Raw genomic sequence first — 24,248 nt, forward strand, 5'->3', positions numbered from 1 at the left:
ATAATGAATATAAAATAGACTTTCAATATAAAATATACTTAAAATATAAAATATACTTTGTTACATTTGCCTTATGGAGGAAGATGCTCAGGAAGGCAAAAGTGCTCAGGGCCCAGGAAAGCCGTAGCAGAACGCGGCATTCAGGCTAACTATGGAAGTCACTCAGAATCGAGCCACGCGATAGAATTCGCAAACTGTGCAAATGTGATGCTGCTTAGTCCTATGGCCTCGAGCAGCATCTCTGGGCCTCCACTTTCTTGTAGGACTAATCCCCATAGACAATAGTTACCGAGACGTCACCATGTCCCAGGCCTGGTGGGGAATGTTTTGCGTGGCTTATCTCCCGCCGTCTCTTGGCACGGCAGCCCTGGGCAGTGGTTCTTGTGATCTGGGCAGTGTGATCAACCTGTCCAGACACAATGAGGTCATGAGAAGCAGGAGGGCATCTCGCTCTGCCCTAACCAGCAGTATGGCCTTGGACAAGGAAGGACGAGACTGACTTTCCTCATCTGACCCATGGGGATCACAACAGAATCGGGCATCGGTTTTGAGTACGGTGTGTTAGGGCATGTCAAGCACTTTCCATAGTGTCTGTGCTCAAATACTAGCTCCATGCGTGGTAACTATTACTATCTTTCCCTAGAAGGTGAACTTCCCTTAGCCTCCACTATTTCTGAACGTCTTATATGTGGAATCATACAGAATATCCTCTTTTGGGTCTAGCCTCTTTCACTTAACATTATATCTCTGAGATTCATAAAACTTTTTTTTGGCATGTCATAGTAATTTGTTCTTTTTTACTGCTGTATGCTATTCCATTGCCTCTGTTCTCGTGTTGATGGAAATCAGGTTGTTTTCAGGTTTTGGCTATTAAGAATGCAGTTACTGTGAGTATTCTTGAATATGACTTTTGATTGACACAAATTTCATGTCTGTTGGATACCTCCCTAGGATCAGAGTTGCTGGATTATATAAACATTGAGTACTGTGGTGTGCTGGACATCATGGTAGGCAGGGGCTGGGAATATAAGAGAGAACAATACATCCATATGGCCCCTGACTTCAGCCTCATAAGGAAGATATGACAATAACTACAAATGGGATAGCTGCACATGCCAAAAGGACCAGCTGTGAGAGTGAGGGGGAGGGTAGGTGATCTAGGAAGGGCACAGGTAGGTCTTGCGACCAAAGGGACCATGATGAACTTGGGGAATTGGAACAAAGGCAGTCTGGTTAGTGCAAAGAGGAAAGGGGAAATGGAGAGGTTGACAGAATTCAAACCAAACGGGCCACATGATATATTTTCCACTAATCTCACAAAGGAGGGGACATTAATCTTTTGAAGGGAAGGAAGAGTCCTGGGAAGAGACTGATCTAATCAGATTTGTAGTCTGAAAACATTTGCCTGGATTAAAGGAAGTGTGTAAGCAAGAGAGGAGGCAGGGGGACTCATTAGGAGACACGAGCCCTAGTCCTAATGACAATCGTGTCGGCCAATGCTCGGAGAAAAGATGCTGGAGAGATGTGGACCGTGGCAAGAGCCATCTTGTATACCAGCTTCGCCATTTTCGGTGTTGGTTTAATTACAGTCCATTTGCTACTGGCCAGCGCCTGCAGTCCGGACTTCATCAGTTTGAGCTGGATGACTTAAAACAATAATTAGTAGATTCTTAATTAGATCCAGGTCCTCTTTAGGCCAATTATTTTCCATTGTAACCACATTCGGAGGAGGATTCAGTGCGGTTTCTCCCCACGTTTGCTCATCCACTTCTGCGTTATCCTGGGTTTTATGGACATCTATCTGACCAACTCTAGCAATGATTCCAACATTACTCCCAACGGCAGCATGATTAGGAATGTCAGAGATATTATTACAAGACGAATCAGAGGGTATGACTAGTGTTCATTGTCTCTTTCCAGCAGAAACGACCCTTCCCAGGTCCCCAGCATTATTGTGCACAGCAGTACAGAAAGCCAAATTCAAGATTCCAGATGTTCTGTGGGCATAACCGGAGGCCTCCCCTCGTCTCACAGGATCAAACTAAGATGTGCTCCCAGTAGGAGGGGTCTTTTAAGGGGGCTCCTAGACCAAGGCCATCACTGCTCTGCTCTCTAACTCCCACCGGTTTCTAATGGATCTGAAGTTACTACGGGCTCTCCTTAGATCCAAGGGAATTGCTAGAAGATTCCACACTTGCCCGTTAATATAGCAGTGGGGTGGTTGGGTGCACAGATGTGAAGCCCCAGTGCTCGAATTTGAGTCTTGGCTCCCCTCCTTAAGGACTGTAGAAGCTTGAGCAGGACCCTTAATTTCTCTGGGCTCCATTTCCTCATCTGTAAAATAGAGATGGTGATCATGATAGCATTGTGCCTTCCAGGGGTATAAAGACTAGATTAATTCATGGAGATACAGTGCTCAGGCCGTGCCTGGCTGTCTGGACATTGGCGGGTTATTACCAGCCTCTCTGATTTACTTCCCTTGGACGGAGCTAGTTAACCGTTGAGTTGCTGCAGGAACTGACCATGAAATTCTGCTCTTCGTGTGCTCTGAGAAGCAGGCACTGAAGTTAACATCTACCACATTGCTCAAAGCTAGTGCCACTGGGGGACATTTTTTCAGCATTAATCCTCTGAAAACATTGTTTTTCTCCTGAGAAACTGACATATACCACTCATTCTAACGTGGTATTACTCATTTTTTCTGTCTTTGCCTTTGCTACCCAGAAGCTCAGAACGTGATAATGTAACATGCGGACTCTGTGGCCAATTTATTTCCTTTCCCCTTTTTCCATCAACATCCCATCTTTGTCTTTTCCTATCCTGGGAATGTCATATTTCTATTTCATCCATATACACTATACATTTGTATGTGTATTTGAACTTTCTGAAATTCTGTTCAGTAGCTGAAAAGACACAAATGAACTCGCAAAACAAAATACATCTCAGAAGTACAACGTGTGCGTTCATTAACTGCCTGTTTGCAAAGGAAGCTGTGAGGCGGGAGTGAGTTTAATCGCCACATCGCTACGATGAGGGGTGATGACAAAACCTACTTTAAGGGGTTATTAGAGGATAGGAAAGGATTAATCCACAAAAAGCAGTTAGAACCATGGCAGCATATCGTTAAGCACTCGGTGCTAACTGTGACTTGGTGTCACAGTCAGTGGAATGATTCGTAGACATCAGGATGGGAGCCCTCCCAGACAACGAGTTCCTGGGAAGCACTTAACACAAACCAGCCCTAGACTGTTCTCCAGAATTTTTACACCAAACCTTCCAGCCAGCTTCTAAATTTTGTCCAGTGTGTGTGTGTGTGTGTGTGTGCGCGCGCGCGTGCACGCACGCACATGCACACAATCTTTATTTAAGTCTCATGGTTTGGATTGTTGCTGTTTTCCTACTTTCAGATGTGGAGACTCACATGCTCTATGCCAAATGACACAAAACAATGTTGAAAGCGATGCAGTTAAATACTAGCAACGACCTCACAACAGGCATGCTTCTCCAGTTCGGATCTGTGCCATCATCAACAGGACTTCCTAGACGCGTGCTCCCACTGACGGAGCTCATGCACGAACCAGGATCCACACTGAATGTGACACCGCGGGTGCACAGACCAACTTCCTGCCTTTGCCTCCCCCTCCCATCTTCTTCCCCCTTCACAGTCAGTCACTGGTCCAAATCTGCGTGTTTCCTATCATTTCTCCCTAAAGGGAGGGTGTTGTAAATGGTACATCTCATGTTGAGTCTTTCTGGTATACTGCTTGTCAGAGCACGGTGGCATCAGCGACCCTTCCCACGCTGTGTTCTGCCCTTTTTTTTTTTTTTTAAGATTTTTATTTATTTATTTGACAGAGAGAGAGACACAGCAAGAGGGAACACAAGCAGGGGGAGTGGGAGAGGGAGAAGCAGGCTTCCCACTGAGCAGGGAGCCCGATGTGGGGCTCGATCCCAAAACCCTGGGATCATGACCTGAGCCGAAGGCAGATGCTTAACAACTGAGCCACCCAGGCGCCCCTGTGCTCTGCCATCTTGTCTCTTGCCTTTTTCTCATCACTTTCTCTCTCAGATTCCTGCCTATCCACTCTGACGGGCACTCATACATCCCCCGATCTCAAAAACAAAAAACAAACCCCAAAAAGGCCCTCCCATCTACACTGCAAAGGCATTAATGGTGGTCTGTCTTCTTCCCTCCACTCTTAACTTTCTTGTGGAAACACTTTTCACTTCTGTCTCCAAATCTCACATCGCTCACTGCGTAATTTTATAATCTGTTCGCCACCAGCAACGCGACCCCGTAGCTACCCTCCGCCCCTAAGCTGGGTGGGGCAGTCTCCTTGAATGCTTCCATATCTTGTTACTCTCCCCATCCTTAGGATTGTGCACCCAAGCATTCTTGGGCGGTGCTCAGTCTCCTTCCCCAACCCCCAGATGGACTGAATTGCTTGGGCCAGGCTAGGTCTTTAGCTGAGTCAGAATCACCGGGAGAGCTTGTTAAAACACTGAGCTCCACAAAAAAACATCAATTTTTATCCCACACCATCACACCTGATTGGGAAAATCTTGTTTTCAGGGTTGAGTTCTGTGAAAAATGTTGCATCCTAACATTTCCAGGATCCTGCCCTCCCCCGGGGTCTCTGATCGCAACTGAAGCCCCTGTCCCTTTGGCCAGTCCTTTTCCTAAGTCCCCTGCCATGATGGGGCGACCTTAGCCGTCCGATGCGCAGCCCGTGCCGCGGCAGGATCAGCAACACCAGGGAGCCTGCTGGAAATGCAGATTCTCGGCCCCCACCCCCAACCCACTGGCCCCAAACCCGCATCTTAATAAAACCCCCAGGGATATGTATGTGCCTTACATGTTAAGAAGCACGTCTCTCTGGGATGAGAATGATCCCCTCCAGTTCTGCTTGGGGTGGAGACCGTCCCAGCCTCACCCACCTGATAACCACCAAATTACTCTAAAATACTGCTCTACTCATATAGCCCACCTTTCTATTCAAAGCCCTTTAGAGACTCCCCCTGGCCTCCAGCTGTCCAATTATCTCCATCGGCATTCCCTCCCCCTCCGACCCCCCAGTTAGCCTGCTTTTGACTAGAGCTCTTAAGACTTTGACAAGCCTGGTGGTGGTTGTGGAGATGGGAAGAAATGGACAGGCTCGAGATGTATTTAAAAATTAAAGTCAGTAGCACCAGCTCTTATGACCCTCCGTACAAATAATCCACTCCCTCCTTCCTACGAAAACCTAGATAAAATATAGTGTGTGGTGCACTTGAGTTTGCAAACTGGCTGTCTGATGGTCAAATTTGGTCTATGAATATCTTGTTTAATCCGCAATGTTTAAAAAAAAAAAAAGAAAAGAAAGAAAAATTGCAGTCTAAAATTAGTGATTGAGGGCACCTGGGTGGCTCAGTGGGTTAAGTCCCTGCTTTCGGCTCAGGTCATGATCTCAGGGTCCTGGGATCGAGCCCCACATCGGGCTCTCTGCTCAGTGGGGAGCCTGCTTCCCCCTCTGTCTCTGCCTGCCTCTCTGCCTACTTGTGATCTCTGTCAAATAAATAAATAAAATCTTAAAAAAAAATAAAATCAGTGATTGACCGGTTGTATATAAAAATCAGGATTCTAGCGGCACCTGGATGGCTCAGACTGTGAGGTGCCTGACTTTTGTTTTTAGCTCAGGTCATGATCTCAGGGGGGTGAGATCAAGTCCCATATCCAGCTCAATGCCCAGTGCAGAGACTGCTAGAGATCTCTCTCTCCCTCTCCCTCTGCCCCCTATTCCCACTCACACACTTGCTCTCCACCTCTCTCTTTAAATAAATAAAATCTTTAAAAAAAAAAAAAAAAAGGGGATTCCTGTCAAAAAGTTAGCAGTGACCAATCCAGACCAAACTTCTATGTGGCAACTACCGGCTAGAGCTGAGTGTCAGCTGCCTCTTCAGATGCTGGGCATGCTGTTTACATCTTCAACTAGACCTACTAACAAAAACAAGGCTTATGGATACTTTAGAAATGAATTTAAAATGGGAATGAAATATTCCTGTTGTCCTAGAACTCCACAGTTAACTACAGAAAACAAGGTATAAAGTTAGCAGCAATATATAAGCATCTCGCCTGCCCCTCACCCACACCGTCGGATGTTTCCTTGTATTATTAGGCTTACTTGCTCAGGCGTTCACAAAATGTTAAGTACCCATCAGTTACATAATTCAGTTTCTGGCACATAAACAAGACAAGACTTCATTGTTACAATTTCCAAATGACGCAGCTATAGCCATCCTCCGGTGCTGGATCTTCCATTGGCCTTCCAGATGCATCCATGTAGCAGGCCTCTCCAGCTCTGAAACAGACCGACTTTAATTAGCTACATCTGGATTCCAGTTGGGTTTGGCCAATGGTGGGCACCAGCTGGGTTTTGGAGGGAGAATGAGGCTGGCTGCCCTGTCCCTGCAGGGGTGTTGCGGGCTGGCTGGGTCCCGCTTCAAACGAAGGCAGCCCTTTCCTGAGCTCTAGAGGGAAGGCAGTGGCTGCGCCCTCCTCAGCCTCCGAGGGGACACAGCCCTCCTAGTGGTCGCCCGCACCTCTGGAATCTCGGCGAGAGTTCTCTCAAACTCTAATCTGAGGGTCTACCTATCTCCTGCCATAACCTGATGGTATATGCCTCTAGTCTCACTCCTCTAACTGAGCACTAACCAAACGCATGCAGGAAAAGATATCCTCGTAAGAATCATTTTCTACAATCGGAGTATCAGTATTTGGGAACATTCAGAAGCAGCAATTTAGAAGTTTGCTTTTATGTCTTTAAGAATTTTAGGATTACATATTTTCTCTTTAAGCCCGAATCGCTTCTAAGTATTTAACCATAACATGACATACGCAATGTTTAGCCTTGAAGGTTAAAAAGTAACTGCCTCTAAAATTATGTAGAGCTAATCGTAACAATAGCCCGTTTTTCTATTATGAGCCTTCCATTGGTATTTTGGTGTATCAGTGCCATCTGCTGGAAAGTTAAGAAAATTAGGTTCTTCCAAATCCCAAAACATGTAGGGGCATGGGGCAGAGAGAGAAGAGTAGGAGGGTAAATGTACTCTTTAAGAAAAAAGCCTTATTGGGCGCCTGGGTGGCTCAGTTGGTTAAGAGACTGCCTTCAGTTCAGGTCATGATCCCAGACTTCCAGGATCGAGTCCCACATCAGGCTCCCAGCTCCTTGGGGAGTCTGCTTCTCCCTCTGACCTTCTCCTCTCTCATGCTCTCTCTCATTCATTCTCACTCAAATAAATAAATAAAATCTTTAAAAAAAAGAAAAAAGCCTTATCTTGAAATACGTAGTTGCTTAACTTCCCCGTCATTATCAGTATAAACCCCAGTTAATTACAAAGCTCTAAAATTTAGAATAAAGGAAACCCTAAATATTTCTTGCTCCTGATACATTTCTTGGTTTCTAGAATATTCCGCCATTCTGCTCTATGTATGAAACTCAACACACCCCAACACGTCTCAACATTGCCTGGTTCTTTTACCACGACCCAGGACACTGATGTATATGTAAGAGACACGTGCAGTATGTCTAGATATAACATGCACTACGTACATACAAATGCAAAGTGTACTTATTTTTAGCATCTCACGATGTTTTGGTGGTAGAGTGAGGAGACAGATGTGGGGTGGGGTCTTTCTAAAGTGCTTTCGCCACCTCCAAACAGCAGCTGGAAGAGACATCTATGGACAGCATGACCCAACCGTTCAATGTTCTCATAAAAACTGCCACACGTATTCTAAATGATAATATAGAAACATAAAAGGTTGCTTAACCGATTTTAATAACATGACATAAAGCCCCTACACTTGATAGAATCGTTATGCAAAATACATAGATGAATACTGTCTTCTCTTAAAAATATAAAATAAATAAGCAAGACATGTGAAAATAGGCAAGTTTCCATTAAATAAATGAAAATTTTAAAAAAAGAAAGTTTTGCTTTCCATATCATTTGAAGAAGGGAAATTATCATTTTAAACAATATTCAAGTTTATTAAACAAATTAAAAAAAAAGTATTATAAAATGTTTAACTGTCATCAGCTTCGAGGTTTATGTTGCTCCCGAATTTTGCATATAACTGAACTTTCAGATCCGCTAACACTCGCTGAATTGATTCCACTCTGGCTTCTAAGGCGTCGATTTCTTCTTGCAAATTTTTCTGGGGGAAAAAAAATCGTTTAAATTAATTCTATTCAGTGCATGGTTTCTGAGCATCTGGGGATGAAATAATATTTGAAGAATTTTAGGTCAAACTTTCTAAACTTGGGACAGGCGGCTAAATAACAGTGATCATTAAATCTAAACCAAAAGTCTGAATGTGGCCATTTTTAATTCATGATTTATACTTGCTTATTATAGAATAAATCAAGCCCGTCGGTTTTTGCTGATTTATAAAACAAAATGGATAAGAGAAAATTAATTCCTAAATCATTACACCCTAATAAAGAAAGAACTTCTATACAAACACTCCTGGTAAACAGTTTATCACAGGCCTGGCTTCTAACAACTTCCTCCACCTTCCAACAAAAATAACTACAAAACTAGAAGAAACAATAAAAACTCACACGGCCACCGATAATTAAGAATAACAACTTATAGTCAGAATCTGGGAGAAATTTGCACAACCGCGAGGTCCCTGGAACCACTCTGAGAGGGAATGCTGACGAGGGCCTCGTTTAGGACACAGAGCAGCACTGCCCACGTGAAATGCAGGGAACATCAAAAGTTCCTTTCTGGGGCGCCTGGGTGGCTCAGTGGGTTAAAGCCTCTGCCTTCAGCTCAGGTCATGATCCCAGGGTCCTGGAATCGAGCCCCGCATCGGGCTCTCTGCTCAGCAGGGAGCCTGCTTCCTCCTCTCTCTCTGCCTACTTGTGATCTCAGTCTGTCAAATAGATGAATAAAAATCTTTAAAAAAAAAAAAAAAAAAAAAAGTTCCTTTCTGGCCAGGATCAAAAAAAGGATTTCTCGGGATGCCTGGGTGGCTCAGTTGGCTAAGTGTCTGCCTTCAGCACAGGTCATGATCTCAGGGTCCTGGGATGGAGTCCCATATCAGGCTCCTTGCTCAGCGGGCGCCTGCTTCTCCCTCTGCCTGCTGCTCCCCTTCTCACACACAAATAAATAAATAAAATCTTAGGAAAAAAAAAAAAAAAGAAAAGAAAAGAAAGAAGGATTTCTCCTAAACATGACCCAAAAAATATGAAGCTCCACAAATGGCATATCCATGAATATCAGAAGGCAAGAATGCTAGCATTGACAGTGTCACTCTTAGAAATCTGGCTGACGAATCTCAAAAGTACGGCCCCCAGATTGCTTGGAAACTCGTTAGAAACACAAATTCTGGGGCTGCACTCCAGGCCTCCTGATCTGGAAATTCCTGGGATGTCAGTGATCCAAATTTTCAACAAGCCCTCCGGGGGACTGTGATGCATGCTAAAGGCTTGAGAACCACAGCTATAAGAAACAGAAATAAGACGGACTATTAGAAAGGAGATAAAATTTCTCTACCCAGAAAACCTAGTTCATGAGTGAAGTTACAGCACGCCAAGAAAATGATCGTAAAAGCACAAGTCCTATCAGGTGTCACTCGTTTCGTCAAAGCTCCTGAAAGGCTCCTTTTTGCCTTAGGGCCGAGTGAGCAAATACTGCGGCCCACGGGCCAGCCCTAGCCTGATGCTTGTCCGTGCAGTCTTCCCAGAACACAGCCACCGGCATGCATTCACGTGTCCTGCTTTCACAGCGATTGTGACCGAGCCCGGGGGGCTCCCAAAGCCAGAGACAGCTGCTGTCTGGCCTGACACAGAGCGCTTGCTGACCCCTGCAAAAGTCATCAATGTATCAACTCCACTGAGTTCTTCAAGATGGGGCCAAACTTTCAGATGCTCCCAAATCTGCAGCAAATTAGAACTTCACATAGTTGTGTCTGTGTGCCATGATCTTTTTATGCCCATTTACACACGACCATCCCGCATCAGCCTGGAACACCCTGCCCCCCACCCCCGCACCGGTTCTGGCAAGCACCCACTTGCTGTGGAGTCGTCTCCTTCCTGGGGAGCCCCTCCTGCCCACCCGTACTCCTCTGCTCTATGTTCTTCCAGCACCTCCAGGCCCCACCACCTTCCGTTCATTGCTAGTCATGCTTGCTGAAGTTCCTCTTTGCAATTACACCATCTACTCCCTGCAAGCAGGAACCAGGCCCATTTCGTTCGTTATCCTCCCCGTGCCCTGGCTCATGGCAGACCCTGACAGGGTAAGCACTCAACAAATACTTCTGGAATGAATGAATGAATGAACAAATGAATAAAGGTTCACTAGCTATGGCGGGGGGGGGGGGCGCGAACGGGAGGACGGCATGTCCACAGTTGTGACAAAACCATAAACCAGCTTGAAATACTTCCCACAAGATAAAAAGAACAAAGATAAAAAAGATTTAACAAAGGTTAAAAAAGAACAAAATTATAAAATTTTACTGTGGAAGAAAAGATTTAAACGCAAGGGGAAGCACCAATGTTTCTGCATAGAAAGATTTAGGAGTAAAATTGTTAGTTCTTCCCAGTTTATTAAATATGGGTTGAATTCAGAGGAATTTTTGCTTTCTATGACATTTGAAGAAGGAAGACTAACACTTTAAGTAATATCCAGATTAATTAAGCAAATTCAAAAGAATCAGAAAATGTTTGATTGCCATCAGCTTCTCATACACAATGTGACTGTCCCTTTCATAGACAGTTGGAGGGCATGTGAATTGGAAACTAATTTCACAGCATGCCTCAAATGCCTCGTATGTTGTCAATAAACCCATACTCTGACCCAATAATGACACCTGTCTGATTATTTCCTTTAAAGAATTTCCTAAACGTGAAAAAGACTCGGGTGTAAGAATGCTCACTGCAACGTTCCTGTAGGAAAATACTGGAAACAAATTCATGTTAACAGGAGGGCAGTGAACAGAATCGGTGTCCACCAGCATAACCTTCAACGGTTGTCAAAAATGATGTTTTTAAAGCATGTGTGCTTGGCCCAGAGCAGGCCCCCGATACGGATTTGCTGGGCAAATGAACATTAAATAGAACGAGAAAGTACTTCTGGTGGGAGGCTAACTGACCAAAATGTGAAGCAAATCCAGAGAGAAAAGAGAAGGTGAAAACATAAAAGAACCAATGAGAATGTTCATTATGGATGATTACCTCTGGGCAATGGGATTACAGGTGATTTTCCTTTTCTACCTTATCATATTCTATAGTTTCTGCACAGTTAGAGCACGGGTTCTGGAGTCAAAAGGCCTCTCCCTCTGTGCCACCTTGGTAAGTCCCCTGACCTTTCTCAGCCTCTACCCCTCAATTCTAAATTGGGATGAATGGTCCGTGTCTTCACAGAGCCCTTGTCCGGATTAAATAAGATCATGCCTGCAAGGCTTTCCACACCACGCCTGGGACGTTGTAAAAACCCGTGGAGTATTATTACCTCGCACACATTACTTCCCTACACCTGGAATTAGCGGGTTCTTTATAAAATTTACACCCTAATGGGAGTGTTAGCCTCCCTCACCCAGCATACCTTGGCTTCTTCTAACATTTCCTGTGTTTCTTCTTGAGAATGGCTAATGAAAACATCGCCAATTTGATAAGGTATCATTAAGCAATCATCATCTGCAAGCATGATGTCCTCACAAGCATCTTCTAAATTCTGGAGTTGTTTCTAGAAACACAAAGCAAACGGCAATGAAAAGCACACTCAAAACTCCCTGTCAGAGACAAGAAGCCAATTTTTTTAAATTATTTTTATTAATCTGTAAGGTATTATTTGCCCCAGGGGTACAGGTCTATGAATCATCGGGCTTACGCATCTCACCGCAATCACCATAGCACATACCCTCCCCAACGTCCATCACCCAACCACCCTCTCCCTACTCCCCAAGCCCCCAGCAACCCTCAGTTTGTTTTGTGAGAATAAGAGTCTCTTATGGTTTGTTTGTCTCCCTCCCGATCCAATCTTGTTTCATTTTTTTTCCAAGAAGCCAATTCAATCTGGGGACACCAACTCCGTGAAAGACCCTTTCACAAAGTACTGTCACGCTAGCGTTAAGACTTTTTTTACATTTCTAGATGGCGTTTCCTAAGGAAGCGCTCAAGGGCTAACTCATTGTCCTCTAGCTACTTCCAGACTGCTACGAGCACCTGTGGGGGACAGCAGGCCACTCAAAATGTCCTTCTCCCCTAAGGGTTGCCACTCGGTGCATTCTGCCTTCCTAGGGTAGAACAGAAACAGAGCAAACCGCCATTTCTCAGCCTTGGCGGATGAGAGGATGAAAGCAGCTACGAACATAAATTCCAGCCATGAACCGCACTCGAACTGGACCTCAGCTCAGAGAGTCACACGAGGCGAGGCTGGGCACAGGCCTGATATGCGGGGCAGGCAGGGGCTGGGGTGGCCCCTGCTGGAGGTGGCGGCAGGCTCTGGGATCCCTGGAAACGGCAGCAGGTCCATCGCCAGCCCCGTTCTCGGAGATGCGGTTCTGGGGCCTGTTCCCGGAGCCCCAGCCCAGGCCCACCCCCTCAAGCTGTCCGTTCTCACACAGCCCTTCAACAAGGTCTTTTTTCTTTAACTAACTGGATTGAATTACAGCATCTGCAATAAAGAGCCCAGACAAACAGAATCACGTATTACTGAATTCAGTTTTAAAAAGCTCTAGTATGGGACAAATGGGTGGCCCAGTCCGTTAAGCCTCTGACTCTTGATTTCAGCTCAGGTCATGATCCTGGGTTTGTGGGATCGAAACCCACATCGGCTCAGGTCGTGATCCTGGGTTTGTGGGATTGAAACCCACATCGGGCTCCATGCTGGGCATGGAGACTGCTTAGGATTCTCGCTCTCCCTCTCCCTCTGTCCCCCAACACCCCACTTGCATGTGCTTTCTGTCAAAAAAAAAAAAGCTATAGTATAAAGACCTTTCCTTTTTCTTAAATAAGATGCACTTCTTTAGTACCTTTTTAACTTCTATTTCCTCCTTCAGCTCTGTGATTCTACTCGTGTTCCGTGCAAATTTGTTTATCTTTTGTTGATCTTCAAAGGTAACGTTGACATCTTCTGCAGCCTGAGAAAACATTTTAATTTTTTGCAGAATTAATTTTACTGGAGAAGTTATAGGCAAGATTTTTCTCTGAAATAACTCAATAAACTATTTGCCCTTATAGAGTCAAGAATCACAACAGGCACAGGAAATCACAAACACAGGCTTTGCAAGTTTTTGCCCCACAAGCTCAAGATGTGTTCATACATCTGCCGTCTCTTCTGATAGTCTATGGAATAATGCCTAAGCTACAAAAACATTTCAAATATAAACAATTAAGTCCTGAACCCAGTCAGCCAACTTTAGCCTAGAGCAGAATTTCTTGAATTAGAACCTTCTTTCATCAAGATAACCCAGGGAGCAGGGGCGCCTGGGTGGCTCAGTGGGTTAAGGCCTCTGCCTTCAGCTCAGGTCATGATCCCAGGGTCCTGGGATCGAGCCCCGCATTGGGCTCTCTGCTCAGCGGGGAGCCTGCTTCCCCCTCTCTCTCTGCCTGCCTCTCTGTCTACTTGTGATCTCTGTCAAATAAATAAACAAAATCTTTAAAAAAAAAAAAAAAAAAAAGATAACCCAGGGAGCAAAAATGACGTGGTAGTGAGTTCTGGTAAAGGCATCATACCAGTTTCTGCTCTTAGAGTTAAAACCTGCATAAGCTTACTGAAGCCTTCAGAAATCCGACAGTTTCTAATGTTTAACGCAAATGATATACTGGCTAGAGGGTTGTTACGCATTTCAGTGGCTATATTCCACATGGTAAAAATTATGTTTCTTTAATGTAGAACTTGTTACATGTCTTCATTAAGAATAAGGATAGTATATATATGAATATATATAGTATATACAATATACAATAAAAGGGTTAAAATCAAATGTTCAAAAATAGTGATGAAATTTGTAGAGTACTTAGATGACATACAGTATCTATAAAATCATAAAATAGAACTTATTGAGCTCTTACTATGTATCAAGAACTTTCTAAGTACTTATCATCACTGTTACTCCTCCAATAAATCTTAGTAAGTAGGATCATTAGGAAGTAGCACCATTTTACAGATGGAGAAAGTACAGCACAGAGAGGGTAAAGAACTTCCCCAAAGTCACACAGCCAGTAAGTGGCGGAATTCGATGTCCACCCAGGTAACCCGACGCAGGAGCCCAGACAGGTCCACTAGCTCTTAGACACTGAAGGTGAAAATGCGTGTGGGCACGCAATCACATATATTTGTAAGAGTCAGCAGGAAGTCCTTGGCTTTCATCAGTCTCAAAGGGGGACCATATACTTAAAAAAAAAAAAAAAATTAAATACCAGATTCTCCTTAGAGTTTCCCCTCGTTTATAAAATAAGAACAAGAGCACTTGATTATAATGTAAAGGAGAAAAGAGAAGCTTCAACAAAGACTATTTTTGCTCTTTGCAATGATTTACAACGACCACGCCTCACCCCTTCACCTGGTCTCTCACGACCAGTCCCAGAAGCGGTGGACACTTTTATTTCTCCAGAGGTTGAAAGGCAACCTGCTGTGTCAAGCAAGACACGCTCAGCGGACAGAACACCAAGCCAGACACCCAGAGCTCAGCCCTCCCCTGACCCGGGCTCTCAACACGCAACAAACACTTAGACATGCATCAGGCTCAGCATCAGAGGCCCAGAGGACATCCTGAAAAAAATCCTTTACATCACGATACATACAGTTTTGAATGTTCAACCTTGTGCGTGATCTTTATGAATCTGGAAGTTGGGAAACATTGCGCTGCACCAGAGAAACCAAAGGCAAGTCCATATTCAGATATCCTGGCATTCCGGTGATTTTGCCTACATAAGAACTAGCGATTTCTGAAGCAAACAGGGAACGGAGAACTCTAGAGAGTTCCTGCTTGCCTGCAGAGTTTAAATACTGAGGCCCTGAAAACCTAAATGTAGATTTATAGAAGCATCTGTCATCCTGAGGCTTCAACGGGGTCACTCCCATGAAAGCAAGTACCAGGAAGCTGGCCTGACACACAACGGAGGCTAATATATTCTTCCTGAATTTGAATCTAAATCCTGCTTGATCAGACTCACGTACACACGTTTCTGAAAAGTTGTGGAGGAATTTGGGCACCTGTTTCTAACTTTCCAAAGCAGGCATTTCCTGTCCTAGCCCCACCGCACAGCACCCCCAGCATGTACTTGGGACCCGGAGTCTGTTTCCTTAACGGTGGTTTTCTCGCTGGGGATTACGGGCTACGGTCGGCGTGTGAAGTCCGTGGCTAACTGCGTGCCACCCAGTGGGGTTCTGTTTAGAGCAGAAAGTGAGAAGTCAGCACCTTCCATGACTAACGCCAGTGGCTTCTGTTTTCAGCTCACTGTTCTGGAACCGTCCTACACTGCGGTGAAGCTTCATTTTGGTGGGGAGGGGCTAGTTCTTTTTGTTTTTTTTCCCCCAAAGATTTTATTTATTTATTTGACAGACAGAGATCACAAGTAGGCAGAGAAGCAGGCAGAGGAAGAGGGGGAAGGAGGCTCCCCGCCAAGTAGAGAACCCGATGCAGGGCTCGATCCCAGGAGCCTGGGATCATGTCCTGAGCCAAAGGCAGAGGCTTAACCCACTGAGCCACCCAGGCGCCCCGAGCTAGTTCTTAACTGGAGATGCACAGACACTAAGAAGTCCCTTTACCCCCTGAACGTGTGTGCAGCCTGGCGTGTCTTGTGTGTATGTTCCTCTGCAAGGGTCTTCACAGTTTTTCTCAGATTCTCAAGGGGATCTACACCCCAAAGGTTAGGGACTCCTGTGTTAAGAGAAGCCAGATGTACTCATGGCTGCTCACAAAGTCACGAGAACTCAAAAAGGAGGGGTGTGTGTGTGTGTGTGTGTGTTTCTTTCTTGACGCAGCACAGAGTGGTTGAAATAGTACTGGATTCACATCCAAGCAAGCAGGAACTTGGACAAATTATTCAATTTTTTGTAGCCAACTCAGGTTTGTTACCTGTAAAATGGGGGCGCTGGCTCGTCCCACGTTGCAGGGGTGATGAAATGAAGACTCCAGAATGGAGTCACCTTTGAGTCAATGAGAGCTAAGTGCTTTCTTTCCTGAGCAATGTTTACCAAAAAGTCATTACAGACGAAGAACAAAGATCTACGAGAAAATTCTGCTAGGCCAGGGAGAAATATAACTGCTCAAGACTCAAAGTGGAAATTAAAATTCCCTGGACCCCGACTGTACCCTTTTCTTCAGACTCAGCATCTCACAGGATTCTAAGAGGAAAGCGAACCACACTCAGTCTTGCCCCGCTGGGTCTTGGCTATTACCAGCAGAATGTGGACTGACAGCGGAGTCCATCAGTGTATTAAAAGCCTAGAAGGAAATTCAGGCCAATTTCAGTCTGCCTTTATTTTTGTTTTTTGAAGATGTCTGCCAAGTCTCCACGATATGAAATTCCGCTTTGTATTTTTATTCACTTTTCACGCCCACAGTACAGTCATTCATTTAACAACTACTTGATAAACGACCCCCATATTCCAGAGAGCGGCTGCCACAGTCCAACCTTCACGAATGCCTGGCAGCTTACGTTCTAGAGGCGGTGGGCAAAAGACAAGGTGAACAACACGATACACGTGATGGGGAAAGCAAAATAGTGTAAGGGTCGCAAGTGTTGGCGGATAAGGAGTGAAGGGGGCTTCCTAGATAGAGGGGGTCAAAGATGGCCTCTCCGGGGAGGGGACCTTTGTACTCAGGATCAGGGACAGAATCAAACACAGTCCTCTGATGGCCAGGAACCAATCCTTGGGAAGCAAACCCTTGGAGAAGAGAGGACTGAACCACCTCACCTACACATTCTCACCAGAAAAGCCATGACCCACTGGGACGTAAACGTGTTACAAACGCAAAGTACTCCAAGTTGCAAACAGTTTTTCTTAAACTCAAAAGTCTATCCCTATGATAATTCACGCTCACTCACTGACATGCCTGTTTGTTCCCAGGGCAGGCAGAGGACCGGAGTGTATGTGCAGTTAACCCACCAGAAATTGTTCACAGCACTGGAAAACACCTGCAGGAGGCTGGTGCCTCTCTCATGTCAATGTCTTACTAAGATAAGGAAGAAAATTCTCGGGCTCTGGCTGCCACCCACCCCTCAATATGTTCATTTACTATCTTGGCTCAACCTCCCCGGATTCTCTGCCGGTCTGGCCACCCTTTCTTTAAACACCCGGGGTCTCTGCAGGTGATCCTCCCCCTCTCGAATGCCTCCTCCCTTTCCAACGTTCCCTTCCCCTCCTTAGGTCATCATACAGATCACACCTTCTCATGAAAGCGTTCTCTGGTCACCAAACAGACCTTACTCCAGCCCTCACGTCACGAGTCCTTTTTTCATAGTTCTTAGCAGAGCTGGAAATTCTAGTTTTCTGTGTGACTATCGAGTAATGCTTGCCTCTCCCCCAGAACTAAGTGCCCCAACGCTATGAGGATAAGAGGTAGAAGTATTATTATTGCTCACCACGGCTCATCACCTAAATCTGAAATTGTGCCACAGTACATGCTCAAGAAGTTTGCCGACTGAATGAAAATACGTTGGTAATCAAAAGTTTTGCCAAGTCCGAGGTTCAAATCGTTTCTCTACCATTCCCTCAACCTTTACTTCATCTTTCCGCAACTCCGTTTGCATACCTGTCAAATGGGGGGGGGGCGCCTGGGGATCCAACTAGTCTCATCTACTGAATGAAACACCATCACTCACAAAGGGCCCAGTTTAAATACAAAAGAGAAGTGGGGTGAATCTCACTAAGTTTCATACTAGTCTGAATCCCCTTAACCCTGAGCCCTACCCCAGTACTCAGTAGGAATTTGTAGACGACAGATCAATAGCATGAGCAAATCACCCTGGTTTGCCTGGGGCCAGGAACCAGTCCGGGTTTTCGCACCCTACAACAGAAGTAGGGGGCTCCAACTATGCATACTGCTGAGTAGGAGAGCCACGGGATTTGAAGCTGAAAGCAAGCAAGTCCCACTGGGCAGGGGGCTCTTCGCAGACCTGCTGCAAGTTAAAAACACAGGCTCTAGAGTCAGAAAGGGTGTGCTCACTTTAAACCTAACTTCGCCTGTGTACTTCGATCGTCTCATCTGTAAAATAAGGATGAAAGCAGTATCCGGGTGTAAGACTAGAACAGGCACACAACTCTGGTAGACCCGCGCCTACCCAGCACACAAGAAAAAGAAAAGCCTCGGTTACTACCAGATACTATTATTCCCTTGCCCCTCCCCCAATTCGTTTTTCTTCTCTCTAGGTATTTTTAAGCACCTGTGCAGACCCGGTGAGTTCTAAGCTGTCAACAGGAGTTCGGCCTGCTTGGTAGGATAAAAGGTGGGCTTTGGGGAAAACAAAATTAAAACCTGAGTTTGAACTCCAGCTCTGCTATTAGCTGAGTCATTTGGAGGCCACCAACCGCTCTGTTAAGTTTCTCCATCTGTAAAGTGGGAGGAAACCGTGTCTCTGCTATGTCGCTGGGAGCCTCAGAGAGAATAAGCAGACGGCTTCTCGGCCCTGACCCGTCGTCTACCCTCAGTATAGAGAGTTTCCGTCTGAAAGCAGAGGGACATCGAGCGTGGATGTGGGCGGCTCAGAGCTGGACACAAGGGCTCCGGGGCCAAATAACTTGGGGATGCTGTGCTCCTTACAGCTGTGTGACCTTGGGCAGGTGACTCCACCTCTCTGGGCCTCCGCTTCCTCATTTGCAAAGCACGGAGCCAGCAGCACCCCTGCTTGTCGACTGGTGAGGTTAAATGACAAGCCAGGTAAAATGCAGCCCATGGGACCTTCGGCTTCTCACACCGCAACGACAAGGCCTGCGCCGCGGGGTCCTCAGGCTCTCCACGGCCGTCTTCAGCACCGCGAAAGGCGACCCAGAGGTCCCCGAGGGTCCCGGCCCGCATGCCCCGCGTCGGCGGGCCGGGGGCCTCAGAAGACGTCCAGGGAGCAGGGCTCGGGGAGGCCTCGCCGCGGGGCCGCCCTCAGGGCCGGCGGCCTCGGGCCCCGGCCCCACGCCGGGCTTCAGAGCCGCACACCCCAGGCAGCCCGCGCCCGGCCCCCGGCGGCTGACCCCCGCCCGCTAGCCGAGCATCCCGCACCCGGAGCGCCCCACTCACCGCCTTCTTCATGGTGGCCGCCATCTTGGGACTGGACTACGGCGCGCGGCGGGGAGGGCCGCGAGGGCGCGCTCGGGCCCGGGGCCGTCCGTCGCTCCCTGTGGGCCCAGACCGCCCCCCGCATACGACCCTGTCTCCATATTCCTTCCTACTGCACCTTCGTCCCGCGATTCTTAACGGTCGGGACTCAGGGAGGAAATATGTCCTGGAAGGACTTGGTACATGCCAATTAAAGGCACAGGCAACGCCCTGTGGGCCGACAGAAAGTGGGGGGTGTGGCGAACCGCCCCAGGGTCGCGCGGCGGACGGCAGGGGGCGCCCCGCGCAGCGAGGCGGGGGCACGAGTGCACGGAAGGGAAGTTCGCTTTCATCAGTTCCACGAACTTTTTAAGAAATCGGCCTAAAAACAAATGCCTTGGCTCTAGGATGTGAGATGTATGTGCCCTGTTAATTCTCTGATAATATAAAGGAGGACGTACTCCTGTTAATTTATTCACCAAGGTTAACTGAGTAATTTACCCGATACCCTGACACTTGTGCCTCCCCAATTTTTTCCTTTTCCTGTGTGTGTGTGTGTGTGTGTGTGTGTGTGTGTGTGTGTGTGTGTGTGTGTCTGTGTCTGTGTGGATTCCTTTACACTCTTAACAAGTATTGAAGACTTCAAAGATCTTCCGTTTACGTAGGTTATATTCATCGATATTTCTCATTTTAGAAATTAAAACTGAGAATTTAAAAAAATATATTAATTCACTTAATAAATAAACCCATTCCATGTTAATATAAGTAACATCTTAAATTATATGAAATCTTTGGAAACCGGCATGAGCTTCCGAAAACAAGGAAGAGGAAGAAGGATGTAAGTGTTGGGCCAGCATCCAACAGTGGTTTATTTTGGTACAAGGGGCTCTGGGTGGTGGGGCTGTTCACCCAGACAGTCTCATAGACTGGGAGAGTGTCGATTGATCTGGACAGATGGACAGACAGTGGGCTGACTCCTGGCCACCACGGTATGGGCTCTTCTCCCGATTCTGCATCTCACCATCTCAGTCCTCTCCCCATACCCTCCTCAGCCCTGGTGTCCTTTGAGCTGATCTATTTCCCAGCAGGAGAACCAGTTCTATAAGTACAAATGGAGTCCTTCATGACTTCCATGAAGCATCCTCTCCTTTCCTTAAATTTGAGCATTCCCAGCCTCGCTTCTGGTTTTGTTCCCACCTGTCTGGACCAATAAAAGAAAGAAGCTGGTGGTGCCAATGGAAACCACCAGAGGCTGCAGGTCGGGAAGGAAAATCAGCAGTCGCCCCTTGAGAATACGATCCCCACTCAGGGTGACTGAACACATTCCCTAACACCAAGCTGAAAACTGGCCATCCATTGGCTGGATCCATGATATGGTGTTTTGGGGTTTTTTTTTTTATCTGTTTGGGGTTCTTTGGACCCACACTGTATTTTTTCTTTAATTGAATGAACATATGAAAATTAGGAGATTGTACTCAACAATATCAGATATTTCCTTCTGCTTACGTTTGTAAAACCAACATCCTAGTGTCCGTGAGTGTACATTCCTGAATGACGGCTGTTGCTGGCGATGATTAGGGAAGTCCTGTCGAGCTCACAGCCCCTCTCCGAGGCCCCTACAGACCCCACCTGCCTCATCCTTGTGCTTACCTGTCAGGCCCTCCAGGTATATGCACTTGTCACCGGCCAGGCTTCTGTCCTAGCAGATCTAAATGAGTTTTTTGTATGCACATGTGTTTGTTAGAACTCTGTACCATGCTAGATGCCATTGCAAAAAGAAAAGAGGAATCAGGCAAGTGGCAAGTGCGTCCCATCCAGAAGCTTACAGTTGGCACACGCATATATCAGCAAAGATTACATCACCTGGAGCTGCAGCCCTAGGGCCAGGGCTGAGGGGCACTAGGGAGCAAGAGCTCGTGTCTGGCTGGAGTAGCCAGTGAAGACGCTGGAACTGGTGGGGCAGCTGCTGGGATGCCTGGGTGGCACAGTTGCTTAAGTGTCAGTTTCTGGCTCAGGTCCTAATCTCAAGGATGTGAGACTGAGCCCTGTATTGGGCTCCGCACTCGGTGTGGTGTCTGCTCGGATTCCCTCTGCCCCTGCCCCTCTGCTTTCTCTCTCTCTCTCTCCCTCTATCCCTAAAATAAGTCAAGAAACCTTAAAAGGGGGTGGGGGGGCAGGTGCTGAAAAAAAAAATAGACAAAAGTCCTTATTGTCATGCAGTTTACATTCTAGTGATGGGAGACAGACCATAATCAAAACATAGAAATGATTTATATGGTATGTCAGAAAGTGTTATTACCGTGTTATTAATAGCTATATGAAAGAACACTTAAGATAATATGAACACAAGACTGGGGCGCCTGGGTGGCACAGTGGGTTAAAGCCTCTGCCTTCGGCTCAGGACATGATCCCAGGGTCCTGGGATCGAGCCCCGAGTCGGGCTCTCTGCTCAGTGGGGAGCCTGCTTCCTCCTCTCTCTCTGCCTGCCTCTCTGCCTACTTGTGATCTCTGTCTGTCAAATAAATAAATAAAATCTTAAAAAAAAAAAAAATGAACACAAGACTGTGGAACTACCCGTAGGAAAACTTCATGAGGAAGATACAAGGAAAGAAATGGTAAGTATGTTGACTGGAAAATTGAGGGGAAAAACCCGTGTCACCCATCTATTTGGATTGACATGTGAGCTACAAAATTCTCCAGACATGTCCTGGTTTAAGATTCGGTCACCAAAAAAAAAAAGAAAGAAAGACAGAAAAAAAAAGGATTCTGTCACAAAGCAACAAAGCAATGATGGGCCCATTTCATAGCAGTAGGTGCCTGAGTGCCCTCCAAAATCTGCACCCCCTGCTTCAGGGTCCTGGTTCTGAAAATAGGAAGCCTTGATGGGATTACCCTCCCACGTAGGTTGGCCACGAGGAGTAAAGGGCAACAAGGAGCCAACCCTATTATCACCTGGTAATTTGTTCCGGGCCTGCAGGGGGCGCCCAAGGGTCGTGTTAGCGCAGCCGTTCAAGGCAATGTGTGTACTATTTTGCCAGAATATGTACAGGAATATTACTTTCTTAATTTTTAAAATGTAATCTACTTTTAAAATTTAGAATAAATATATTTTAAAAGACTTTTTAAAAAATCTCTGTCTTCAAGTGAAAACCAGTCTCACTCGCTGTAGGAGCAGATCTTCAGTAAACTAAATCTCACCTCTGGGATGGGCCTTGAGAAATTGTTTCAGCTGAGATTCGATCCAAGGGGGAAGGTAACAGGCAAAAAGGGAGCAGGACCAGGTGCCGCACCTGAGGCCCTTCCTTACATGTCTGTCTCTGGCCACTCCTCCCAGAGCAGTGGGGAGGGGGGAGTGAAGAGAAACTTCCATATGGAATAAAGGTCGTTAATCACGGTTTACTTAAAGAAACAGAAGAAAAAGTTTGGACAGGAAAGAGAAGGAGGAGAAAAGCAAAAGATGACGTTGGGGCCAGCTGACACAGCTCCTCACCTCCAACCAGCTGTGGACAGGAGGGAATAGAGACCCAAGGCCCACTTCCCCTTTTTACAAAAAGCCAGAAATCTAGATTTTTTAAAAATATGAAGTCTCTTGTTGTTGAAATCGTCCCTCAAAACTTCACATATGCCAGACAGATGGAGAGCACAGGCCACCCACTCATTTGTGACCTCCAGTAAACCTCCCCATATGTATATATCATTGAACGTTCTTACTACCGAATTTTTCTCCTAAATAAAAGCATTTAAAAAAAAAATCCCTAGGTTTACTGAAATCAAAACCTGATACAAACTAGGAACTCTAAATCTTACTGAAAAATTTCATCCCCAAGCTGTCTGATTACTTTCTCCTCTTGTGCCTCCTTCTCACACTTGCGCCATGGTCCCCAGAATTTCCTCTACATCCCTTCATGAATAACTCTTGACGTCCAGTGCTGCCTTTAAATCTAACTCAAGATTTACTCCATGCTCTAAAGACTTCCTTGGTTCTCATTAACCTGTTCCATCTTTAAATTCTGCACTTGCCCCATAATTTGGTACTTTTTAAAGCCTCCACTGTATATGCCTTACCATCTCTTTCTTGAACTTTTTTTTTAATATTCTTACTGTGATGGGTAAAGTAAAGTAGTGTGAGTTTATTTATGGCTCACTGATTTTATAAATGATTTTGTCATGCCCGCCTTTGGAATTCTTCTGTGTCTTCCTATTACATTTAGGGTATAATTTAGATTTCTTACCAAGGCCTAGCCTCCATCTCTGATACCATTTCATACCATCCTACCCCTCAATATGCTCCATGCTTCTTAGGTGTCCATTTGTGAATGATATATGCTCTTTTCTGCCTCAGGGCCTTTGCACTTGCCTATCTTGCTATTCAAGATGCCCTTCTCCTGTTATTCAGCTGGCTAAATTCTGCCCATCCTCAACACTCAGCCTCTGTGTCCCTCCATCAAGAAATCTTTCTTCAACACATCCACCACCCAGAAAAAGCAGCACACCCCCCCCGTTATAAACCTCTCTAGCACATTTTTTTTTGAAATATGTTTCTTCATCTCTGTAATCACAGCAGCAAGAGGGGGAGTAGGAGATTAACAGATGCTAATGAAAAAAAGTGTGAACGAATGAGTGTGTAATTAGAGATTAATACTGTAATATATAAAACAATATAGATGTTGATAAATTCATTCAGCAACACCGTACAAGAGTCTGTAGTGTATTTCCGTTCACTGTGTGTGTGTGCATGTGCGTGTGTGTGCATGCACGCTAGATCTAGCACGAGCACTAAGGTCTCACACAGCGATCATGTGGACTTATGGCCGGAGCAAGCCGTCCCTTTTCCACCAGGTGGCGCTGTGACTCCAGGCTCCGACGTCTTCTCTTTCCTCTTTGCAACCCTTCAGGAACTGTCCACACTCTTGTCTACACTTAGCAAAGAAAGATTAAACAAAATCAAGGAAACCTCTCTTTGGGACAAAATATAATCATCTCTCACTCGTAGGAATTCTTA

At 45.9% G+C, this 24,248-nt stretch overlaps 1 protein-coding gene across 2 annotated transcripts; it reads right to left on the bottom strand.

Moving 5' to 3' along the window:
- Positions 1 to 7,795: 7,795 nt before the first annotated feature.
- On the bottom strand, positions 7,796 to 19,483 carry PFDN4 (prefoldin subunit 4). Of its 2 annotated transcripts, none has more exons than XM_080814440.1 (4): positions 19,229 to 19,483; positions 13,022 to 13,129; positions 11,593 to 11,733; positions 7,796 to 8,197 (listed from the first exon to the last, which is right to left on the bottom strand). In XM_080814440.1, exons 1-4 carry the CDS (start codon positions 19,250 to 19,252, stop codon positions 8,066 to 8,068), a joined length of 405 nt encoding a protein of 134 aa, XP_080670566.1. In that variant the 5' UTR covers positions 19,253 to 19,483; the 3' UTR covers positions 7,796 to 8,065. The 2 variants fall into 2 exon arrangements, with proteins under 2 accessions (XP_080670566.1, XP_080670565.1); XM_080814439.1 differs by lacking the exon at positions 19,229 to 19,483 and adding an exon at positions 18,761 to 18,874.
- Positions 19,484 to 24,248: the final 4,765 nt, after the last annotated feature.

This window comes from Martes martes (genome assembly GCF_963455335.1).
Source record: "Martes martes genome assembly, chromosome: 9".
NCBI classification, from domain to species: domain Eukaryota; kingdom Metazoa; phylum Chordata; class Mammalia; order Carnivora; family Mustelidae; genus Martes; species Martes martes.

What these genes read in the sequence shown, in the direction of transcription:
- PFDN4 (XM_080814439.1), bottom strand. Translation starts at nt 18,814, where the DNA reads ATGAGGAAGCGGAGGCCCAGAGAGGTGGAGTCACCTGCCCAAGGTCAC. An exon ending in CTGCCCAAGGTCACACAGCT is followed by an intron (nt 13,130 to 18,760) that starts GTAAGGAGCACA and finishes ATGTTTTCTCAG; the next exon opens with GCTGCAGAAGATGTCAACGT. An exon ending in AGGAAATAGAAGTTAAAAAG is followed by an intron (nt 11,734 to 13,021) that starts GTACTAAAGAAG and finishes TTGTGTTTCTAG; the next exon opens with AAACAACTCCAGAATTTAGA.